Here is a 10,842-nt window from a genome sequence, read left to right on the forward strand (position 1 = left end):
ACTATGGATGTAGAAGCCCTCTACACCAATATTACACACAAAGATGGACTACAAACTATTAGGAACAGTATCCCTGATAATGTCACAGCTAACCTGGTGGCTGAACTTTGTGACTTTGTCCTCACCCACAACTATTTCACATTTGGGGACAATATATATCTTCAAGTCAGCGGCACTGCTATGGGTACCCGCATGGCCCCACAGTATGCCAACATTTTTATGGCTGACTTAGAACAACACTTCCTTAGCTCTCGTCCCCTAACGCCCCCACTCTACTTGCGCTACATTGATGACATCTTCATCATCTGGACCCATGGAAAAGAAGCCCTTGAGGAATTCCACCATGATTTCAATAATTTCCATCCCACCATCAACCTCAGCCTAGATCAATCCACACAAACGGTCCATTTCCTGGACACTACTGTGCTAATAAGCGATGGTCACATAAATACCACCCTATACCGGAAACCTACTGACCGCTACACTTACCTACATGCCTCCAGCTTCCATCCAGGACACACCACACGATCCATTGTCTACAGCCAAGCCCTAAGATATAACCGCATTTGCTCCAATCCCTCAGATAGAGACAAGCATCTACAAGATCTCTATCAAGCATTCTTAAAACTACAATACCCACCTGCTGAAGTGAAAAAACAGATTGACAGAGCCAGACGAGTACCTAGAAGTCACCTCCTACAAGACAGGCCCAACAAAGAAAATAACAGAACACCACTTGCTGTCACCTTCAGCCCCCAACTAAAACCTCTCCAGCGCATCATCAGAGATCTACAACCTATCCTGAAAGATGATCCTTTACTCTCACAGATCTTGGGAGACAGACCTGTCCTCGCTTACAGACAACCCCCCAACCTAAAGCAAATTCTCACCAGCAACCACACATCACTGAACAAAAACACTGACCCAGGAACCTATCCTTGTAACAAAGCCCGATGCCAACTCTGTCCACATATCTATTCAAGTGACATCATCATAGGACCTAATCACATCAGCCATACCATCAGGGGCTCGTTCACCTGCACATCTACCAATGTGATATATGCCATCATGTGCCAGCAATGCCCCTCTGCCATTACATTGGCCAAACTGGACAGTCTCTACGCAAAAGAATTAATGGACACAAATCTGACATCAGGAATCATAATACTCAAAAACCAGTGGGAGAACACTTTAACCTGTCTGGTCATTCTATGACAGACCTGCGGGTGGCTATTTTACAACAGAAAAACTTCAAAAACAGACTCCAACGAGAGACTGCTGAGCTGGAATTGATATGCAAACTAGATACAATCAACTCAGGATTGAATAAGGACTGGGAATGGTTGAGCCATTACAAACATTGAATTTATCTCCCCTTGTAAGTATTCTCACACTTCTTATCTAACTGTCTGTACTGGGCTAGCTTGATTATCACTTCAAAAGTTTTTTTCTCTTACTTAATTGGCCTCTCAGAGTTGGTAAGACAACTCCCACCTGTTCATGCTCTCTGTATGTATGTATATATATCTCCTCAATATATGTTTCACTCTATATGCATCCGAAGAAGTGGGCTGTAGTCCACGAAAGCTTATGCTCTAATAAATGTGTTAGTCTCTAAGGTGCCACAAGTACTCCTGTTCTTTTTGTGGATACAGACTAACACGGCTGCTACTCAGAAAATGTAGCCAAGGCCTCAGACTAGTTTAGTCTGTTCCACCCCACTGTTCAAAGATAGAGCTAATTTGGCTTCATTAGAGCTAATTTGGCTTAATTTTTGTTATCTTAAGTACTCAATGAGAGCTAAAATCACTTGTGGTAGGGCAGTGTTTCTTCAGTGTTTCAAAATTCCCTAAGAGACTGACCTACAGAGGTCACAGCAAAGAGGCACGTGGCAGCAGGAGGTGACTGACAGGTGGCCAGTGGCAGTGACTGGTGAAAGTACTGAGCAGTTGGCTGCTGGGAGGCAGCGAGGCACAGCAGCTAGCAGAGCAACAAGGCAGCGAGGCGCAGCGGCTGGCAGGGTGGCCAGCCAGAGCAAGTGCTCAGATGGCAGAGCAAGCCAGGTGTCTTCTTCCCTGGATAGGAGGTGAACTCACACAGATGCACTTCTGAAACCTGGGTCCTCACTGACCAAGGACAAACATTGTGAGTGGGGTGTGGTGAGGGAGCAGAGAGGGGCACAGTAGAGGAACTTTGGGTTGTAGAACTCAAGAACATGAAGTAGAGGCAGTGCCTCACGCACTCAGGGTGGGTGTCCTGCTAACAGTTTTAGGTTCATGAATCCTGCATGTGGCATTTTCCCTAATTAATGTCGGGTGACTTATCTCCTTTCATTAAAAGTTTCTTTTCTGCACTCAGACTCTGTGCTTGCGAGTGGGGAAGTATTGCCTCTCAGAGGCACCCGGGGTAGTGTGTAATTTTCCCAGGTTACTGGGTGGGGGTTTGAGCCGGTTCTGTGTTGTATTGTTGAAAAAGGAACCGCCAGATATTGAACTCGGCCCTGGTTGCTGCCGACACCACCTGGCAGAAGGGTTACACTAGGACCGTTGGATTCGGCTTGTACTTTGTTCCATCTTCTTACTACATTTTATCAAGACAAGTCTTGGCCAGATCTTCAGATGGTGTCAACAGATCAAAGTCCACTGGCTTCAAAGACTTGTGTTGATTGACACTAATGGGATAATGCCTCGGACTAGCTGTCTCATTGTCAGCGGTGAGGAGCACTCACCTCTCCTGCTCAATGGAAGTGATGAGCACTGTGCTTCTTTGACAGTCACAACATGAGTGATTCTGCAGAGGGGAATTGGGGTCATTCCCTTTGTCAATCCTGGCCATTGTTCTTCTCCTTCCCTCCACAGGGCAGGACATGATGTGCTGAGGAAGAAAATGTCCAACCGAACCACCGTGACAGAGTTCCTTCTCCAGGGATTCTCTGATGTTCGGGAGCTGCAGATTTTGCACTTTGTGGTATTTCTAGTGCTTTACCTGGCAGCCCTGGTGGGGAATCTTATCATCATCATGGTTGTAGCCCTGAACCACTACCTTCACACCCCCATGTACTTCTTCCTGATGAATCTGTCTGTCTTTGACATTGGCTGCATCTCTGTTGCTGTCCCCAAATCCATGGCCAATTCCCTCATGAACACCAGGTCAATTTCTTATCCTGCATGTGTCACCCAAGTCTTTTTCCTCCTTTTCTCAGTGGGAGGAGATGTTTTCCTTCTCACAGTCATGGCATATGATCGATACGTTGCCATCTGCCAACCACTGCACTACGAGAGAGTGATGAACAGGAGAGCTTGTGTCCAAATGGCAGCCAGTGCCTGGATCAGTGGCATACTTAATTCTGCATTGCACACTGGGAATATGTTTGCAATAACCTTCTGCAGAGGCAACACAGTGGATCAGTTCTTCTGTGAAGTTCCCCAGCTACTCAAGCTGGTCTGCTCTGACTCCTACCTCATTGAAATTGGGGTTATTGCCTTTAGTGCATGCTTAGTCTTAAGCTGCTTTGTTTTAATAATTGTGTCATATGTTCAGATCTTCACCGCAATGTTGAGAATCCCCTCTGAGCAGGGCCGGCATAAAGCCTTCTCCACTTGCCTGCCTCACATCATTGTGCTCTCACTGTGTATTTTCACTGGCACATTTGCCTACCTGAAACCCACCTCCAGCTCAGTGTCAGGTCTAGATCTCGTGGCGGCTGTTCTCTATTCTGTAATGCCTCCAGTGATGAATCCAGTCATCTACAGCATGAGGAACAAGGAGGCTCAAAGCTGCCCTGAGGAAACTGACAGGGTGGAGGTTATTCACTGAGAATAAAAGGTCTGTCTTTCTCATATGACTGTGATTTCATTCTGTGTTTCTATATAAATGTAATCAGTAGGTGACATTAGTGTCTCCATGAGAACATGCTTTGCAATCTCTTTACATGCAAAGGGGTATTTACTTTGGCAAAAATGCAGACAAACTCAAGTCAGTGGAGTTACTGTAGATTTACTTGAGTGTAAATAAGATTGGAATCTATTTATCTATCTATGTATCTGTCTTGGATTTTTCTACTGTCACCCATCCCCATGCTGTCTGAGCACCTTCCACATAAAATCAGTAGCCAGATCAAAGTCCCTAGTGGACTTCATGAGCTCTCTGTGTCTCCTCCTTTTGGGGGTATAAACTCTGCTTGGGGCATAACGGCTGTTGGTTTATTGTTTGCTTGTGTAAGCCAGTAGGATATGGTGGTACGAAATCATAAACTGTATCAGTGGAATTACTGGCATGCTGACAGCACAAGTCTGCTGTTTCTCAATGGCAGCATTTTGGGCTGCATTCCAGACTGCTGCCCTGCCTGGGAAAGGCATTTGACACCCCATTGAAGGATCACCACTGACAACCATCAAGACTGAACTTTGGGGTCATTGATTTTTATTAACTCTCAATGAATACCCTCCCCCTCCCCAGGGAAAATGATTAGATGGAGAATGGAACATCAAAGTTTGAACCCACAGCATAGATACAGGGGTCCGTTGAACAGTGCAGTTCTGCTCTGTGCAGGGAGGGGGCAATCATGGACACACATAAGAACATCAGGAAGGAATAAGAGGGCAGAGGGTGAGAGGGCAGAGATCAGATTGAAGCTGAAAACGTCAATGTGAATTTCCTAACCTTTGACTCTGAATTATTCCTCATTGTCTTTTGTCAATGAGAGACTCTGGTGCTCAAGGACTGCAGCAAGAGGACCTTCAAATGCTTCAAATGGTGATATATTGCTTCACTGCTAACCCAGCATTCATCCCGTAAGTGTGATGAAACAATTCTTTGAAGTCAGAAGTTCTTCTCTCCCCAGGACCTTCCCTAGAGGTTGTTTCACTCTATTACCCCGATGTCTAATTGTCTAAAAATAAAATAAATCTTTATTCTCATGCTGTTCTCCATAATTGAAAATACTCATTAGCAGAGGTGTCAATGGAGATTTCACTTCTTGTCTGCAAGATAAATGATGAAACAGGAGAGATATTCACTATATGCTCAGAGAAAGAAGGCAAGACACACCAAGGATGTCAGCAGCACCAGAGTCTTTAATCAGGAGCAGAGAGGTCTCATTACTGAGAGATTGGAAGCCCATGAAGTAGGTGGGAATAGAAAACTGCAGCACCTGTATTCTTGTCTTTGGACAAAGTGGTCACTACTGAGCTTTGGGTTTCTTCTGTACCTGTGTTAAGGTAAACACACTTTCCCACTTTCTTAGTTTACAATAAAATTATGCAGTGTAGAAAACCTTTTCCACTCAGCCTACCTGATGTAGGATTTTTCTACTCTGGAGCCTTACGTAAGTCGCAGGGTTATGTAAAGAGTGAATTAGTTTGGTCCTGTTTTAGCTCTCATGCACCTAAGTCCCACTGAAGGCAATGGGACTTAGACACATGCATAAATATACGCAGCACTAAAGTAATGCAGAAAAAGTTGTCCATGTGCTAAGGCACCTCACCGAACTGGGGCCTTAGAATTGTAAAATACTTTGACAATGAAAAGGACTCGATACATGTAATTGTTCATACTATTTTAGTGTTCAAATGGAAAAATATGTCCTAAAATATTCAGATTTATTCTATAGCAGTCTTGCGGTAAATGAAACTTCAACACTCTTTTTGATTAAACTGAAGACTAGTCTACACTACCGCGCTACGTCACCGCAGCTGCTGTAGTGAGTCTGGGGAGGACACAATATGCCTACGCCGCAGGGAGAACGTTCTTCCAATGGCATAATTACTTCACCTCAAGAAGAGGCAGAAATTATGTTGGCAGCAGAGCATATCCTGCCAACATAGTGTGGTGTGGACACCACTTTAAGTCACTGTAACTTGCATTGCTCAGGTTGGCTTTTTCACACCCCTGAGCAACGTAAATTACATCAAATTAAGCGGTAGTGTACACAAGCCCTTAGATTAACCATGTGGAAAAACAAAGATGCATTTATTTACCTTTTCCATTTACCCTTCTCAAATGCAAATGCAAGGTTTTCCTACTGTAAGGGCAGTTTATATTGTACTGTGGTTGGTCAATAATAAGCCAACTGGAAAATGTCAACTGTTTTTTCACGGGACATTTCAATTTCCCCTCCCATATTTTTTCTAAATTTCCCATTAAATGTCTTGTTTTTTGAAAGCCAGTCTTGGTTAAAAATAATTAGGTTTTGGTAGACATGTCTGATTTCCAAAAAGCATTTTTTACTGAAAACTGAACCGAGAAATTGCATTTTTTAATTAAAAGAAAAAGAATACCTCCCATATTTTGGGTTTTTTTTTCAACAAAAAAATATTTTTAACAAAAAATTAATAGTTTCTACTACAAATGTTCCTTTTTTCTAAAAACTCATTTATCATTTAAAATATTTCAGTTTAAAAGTTTCAATTAACTAGTAAGAGTCAACAAATATATGTTGTGAAGTTCCTTTAAATTAAATATTATTATTAGCACAAACCCAGCTATCTGTAGTGCAATTGTAAGCTGGATATTTATCTTCTAGATGCCACAGTTGTGACTACCAGCCTCAGCTGTGCAGGACATCCTATAACAGGCAGGAGAAATCTCATGGTCTGCCCCAGATTTACATAAAGTCTTCTGCCCTAGCTCACAGCAAGGAGTTGAGGGATTTTAATCTACAGCTGTGAACAGAGCTGTGAACCCCTCTATTCAGGGCAGGTGAGGCCACACCTGGAGTATTGTGCCCAGCTTTGGTCCCCACACTACAGAAGGGATGTGGACAAATTGGAGAGAGTCCAGCAGAGGGCAACAAAAATGATTAGGGGGCTAGGGCACATGACTTGTGAGGTGAGGCTGAGGGAACTGGGGTTATTTAGTCTGCAGAAGAGAAGAGTGAGGGGGGATTTGATAGCAGCCTTCAACTACCTGAAGGGGGGTTCCAAAGAGGATGGAGCTTGGCTATTCTCAGTGGTGGCAGATGACAGAACAAGGAGTAATGGTCTCAAGTTGCAGTGGGGAAGGTCTAGGTTGGAAATTAGGAAACACTATTTCACTAGGATGGTGGTGAAGCACTGGAATGGGTTACCTAGGGAGGTGCTGGAATCTCCATCCTTAGAGGTTTTTAAGGCCTGGCTTGACAAAGCCCTGGCTGGGATGATTTACTTGGTGTTGGTCCTGCTTTGAGTAGGGGATTGGACTAGATGACCTCCTTAGGTCTCTTCAAACCCTAATATTTTATGATTCTATGATTCTAACACCAGCATTCATGGTGTCTCCTATCATAGATCATAAGAACATAAGTACGGACATACTGGGTTTGCCAATGTTCTATGTAGGTCAGTATCTTGTCTTCCACCAGTGACCAGTACCAGAGCTTCAGAGGGAGTAAACAGAACCAGACAATTATGGCTTCCTGGCTTCTGTCAGTCAGAGGTTTTGGGTCACCCAGAGCATAGGGTTGCATCCCTGATAATCTTGGCTTCTAGCCACTGTTGGTTTTGAAGATCCCAAACTTCACTTCCTTTTATTTACTTTATTCAGAGAACCATCTAGCCTCTCCTCAAAGTGTTTTGTTTCCTTCCTATATTTTACAGAGTCAGAGATTCTCAGGCCAGAGGGACCATTGTGATCATCTAGTCTGACCTCATGTAGAACACAGGACTTCCACAAAATAATTCCTGTCTGAACTAGATCATATCTCGTGGAAAAATAACCACTCTTGATTTAAAAATTGCAAGTGATGGAGAATCCACCACAACCCTTGGAAAGTTGTTCAAAAGGTTAATTATCTTTTGAAATTACACTTTATTTCCAGTCTGAATTTGTCTATGATGTGTCAAGTTCTCATATTCCTGTGTGTGCGCTGATGGTTCAGTTAATACAGAGAGCCACATAATGGAGGTTCAAATAAACAGGTTTCTACTGTATTTCCCATAAAGTGGAAATTCTCCCCAAGAAGACCCTGGTAGCTGCTGGGATTGATTTTTTTGTCACTTTCACAGCTACAATTGCAATATAATACTGGCAAATATCATTGCAGGTGATGAGAAGGTGGTGACCAGTGCTATAGACTTACCCCTTGACTTTTTATTTCCATCATTTTGAGGTTTTGGGTTGTGGGGAATGGCTGGACACAAGAGCAATCTTTCTGTCTGTGAAATTGTAATTACAAACATAGACATAATGTAAATAGGTAGGTAAAACACGCATTTTGCCAGTTGATTTTTAGCCCATGTTGAAGAGAACAGTCAATGCAATGACAAAAAAACAAATTGCATGCCAATTTAAAACAATAATTCTTTTTAATGCTCTCTTTTGAAGTTAAGATGTGACTTGGTTACAGTCTACAAGTACCTACATGGGGAACTAGAATTTAATAAAGACAAATTCTCTCTCTGAAATACACAATATAGTCTCTCAAGATCCTTTCCAGTTCTACATTTCTATCATTCAATGAGTCTATATTAGACAAAATCAACACTGGACTCTATATGTAGAGGATGTTTTTTCTCCCATTTGTCAAGAGGTGGGGTAGAAGAGAATATCATACAATGATTATGTCTGTCATTTGTTGGGTTTCTGGATGGACCTTTTCATAGATTTTTAAGACATGGGATTTTCTAAGGAGTGGAAGAAAGTAAGGTACACAAATACCATTTCAAGTCAACTGTAGCTGTATGCGTAACTCCCTTAGACTCCTTTAAAAATTCCAACCCATGATTCTAGACACCTTGGCACTCAAATGTGAATCTTCCAACCAACCATTTTACTCTTAGCTAACTGACTTGTGTTATGTAATATTTATGGAATTACATTTATATTGCTGCATGAAAATTTAAGATCATCTTAATTAAATAATATCACAGAATTCAATTTAATTGTCCTAGATACACCTCATGGCAAAAATAGAACAGGGAAATCAAACAGCCATCACAGAATTCATCCTCCTGGGATTTGGGAGTCATCCTGAACTGCGTATTCTTCTCTTCCTGCTGTTTCTAGTGATCTACATTCTCACTGTGGCTGGGAACATCCTAATCATTGCGCTAGTTGTGGCTGATCAGCACCTTCACACCCCCATGTACTTCTTCCTGGGGAACTTGTCCTGCTTGGAGACCTGCTACACTTCCACCATCCTGCCTAGGATGATGGCCAGTTTCCTGACAAATGAATATGTTGTTTCAGTAAATGGCTGTTTCTTGCAATATTATTTCTTTACCTGGCTAGCAGGATCTGAGTGTTGTCTCTTGTCTGTCATGTCTTACGATAGATATGTAGCAATATGCAAACCACTGCATTATGCAACTCTTATGAATGGCAAATTCTGCCTCCAGCTAGCAGCAGGGTCTTGGATCAATGGGATGGTGGCTAGTGCTATAGTAACATCTTTGATGTCACGTTTAATCTTCTGTGGCCCCAATGAAATTGACCATTTCTTTTGTGATTTCACCCCAGTAACTAAACTCTCCTGCAGTGACACCCGCCCAATTGAACTAGTCACTTTTGTCCTGGCCTCCATATTCACCCTGCCCCCATTTCTATTGACTCTCATCTCCTACGTTTGCATCATCATCACCATCCTGAGAATTCCGTCTACCACCGGGAGGCAAAAAGCATTTTCCACCTGCTCCTCCCACCTCATTGTGGTGACCATTTTCTATGGGACCCTGAATATTGTGTACCTGTCTCCAAAAACCCCCACCCTGAGAGACCTGAACAAAGTCTTCTCCATCTTCTACACAGTCCTGACTCCTCTAGTCAACCCCATCATCTACAGCCTGAGAAATAAAAATGTCAAGGAGGCTTTGGCGCACGTTAGGAGTGAGTGTGTGGCCTTGACAAGAGATCAGAGAATCCATGCTAATTTTTAAAGTACACTGAAAATGGAAACAATCATAGCTAAACAAGTCAGCTCAGTGGAGTATCTCTGGCCTGAGAGACACGAGCATGTACACTTTACTGATCTCTGACGTTACAGTCTGGCAGGTAGCCAGGTTATGATTCACTCTCATCTGGCTTCTGTTGTTGCTTCTCTTTCATTTTAAGTTTTAGAAGGGGGTGGTGATGGCAAGGGACAAGGGCAGGCTTCTGTTGCTGTGCATGGCTGGATGGTGGCTTTTAGAAATGTGCTGAGGAACCTGTCAAATGGACGGATGAGCAGGATGAAATCCAGGCTCAATGGCTTGGATACACAAAGGGGTTGAGGTGTCTAATTCCAGATTTAGGAACCTGCACCCCATTTTTAGGCACTACCAAAATCCACAAAATGACATCTGATGGGTGCCTCACCCGATAGGTGCCTAAATTCACTCAGCTCCTACATTTTTGCACCTATCTTCCTGCCTTTGCGCATGTGCACTGCTACTTTTATTTAGGCCTCGGGGCACCTATCTTCTCCCTCATAACCTTTAGCCCTGGGTTTCGGGCACTCACCTGGGATGTGGGAGAACTCCTGTTGCAGTTCCCACTGTGCCTGCTGAGGCAAAGGGATTGAAGAGGGATCAGCCACTTCTCAGGTGAGTGCTCTAACCACTGGACTATAAAGTCTTCTCACTCTTTCTATGGCCCAATTAATATGTAATTATTCAATTATTTAATTAATGTGGAGCCACTCTGACAGGAGAGATTGAGGGAGACCCACATCTGAATATCCCATAGCCCAGGGGGGCTCCAGGCTATAAGGGAGCTCAGTGTCTCAACACTTTTGTACATCCCTTTGTGGATCTGGGCCAAAGTTCCTTAAGACAAATGGAGGGGAGGAAGGCTGGTTGTGTAGGAGATATGGGACAAAGACTCAGGCTGGGGTTTTCAAAGGAGCTTAAGGGTCTTAGGCATCTAACTCCTATTGTATTTTAGCTTGGA

At 43.2% G+C, this 10,842-nt stretch overlaps 2 protein-coding genes across 2 annotated transcripts; both read left to right on the plus strand.

The window, feature by feature from the left end:
- Positions 1 to 2,886: 2,886 nt before the first annotated feature.
- On the plus strand, positions 2,887 to 3,816 carry LOC135975153 (olfactory receptor 14A16-like). The gene has a single exon (XM_065565204.1). The coding sequence runs from the start codon at positions 2,887 to 2,889 to the stop codon at positions 3,814 to 3,816; it is 930 nt and encodes a 309-aa protein (XP_065421276.1).
- Positions 3,817 to 8,876: 5,060 nt separating this feature from the next.
- Positions 8,877 to 9,851, plus strand: LOC135975549 (olfactory receptor 10A7-like). The gene has a single exon (XM_065566767.1). The coding sequence runs from the start codon at positions 8,877 to 8,879 to the stop codon at positions 9,849 to 9,851; it is 975 nt and encodes a 324-aa protein (XP_065422839.1).
- The last annotated feature ends 991 nt before the right edge of the window (positions 9,852 to 10,842 follow it).

The sequence above is a fragment of the Chrysemys picta genome, chromosome 13, assembly GCF_011386835.1.
Source record: "Chrysemys picta bellii isolate R12L10 chromosome 13, ASM1138683v2, whole genome shotgun sequence".
Taxonomy (NCBI): domain Eukaryota; kingdom Metazoa; phylum Chordata; order Testudines; family Emydidae; genus Chrysemys; species Chrysemys picta.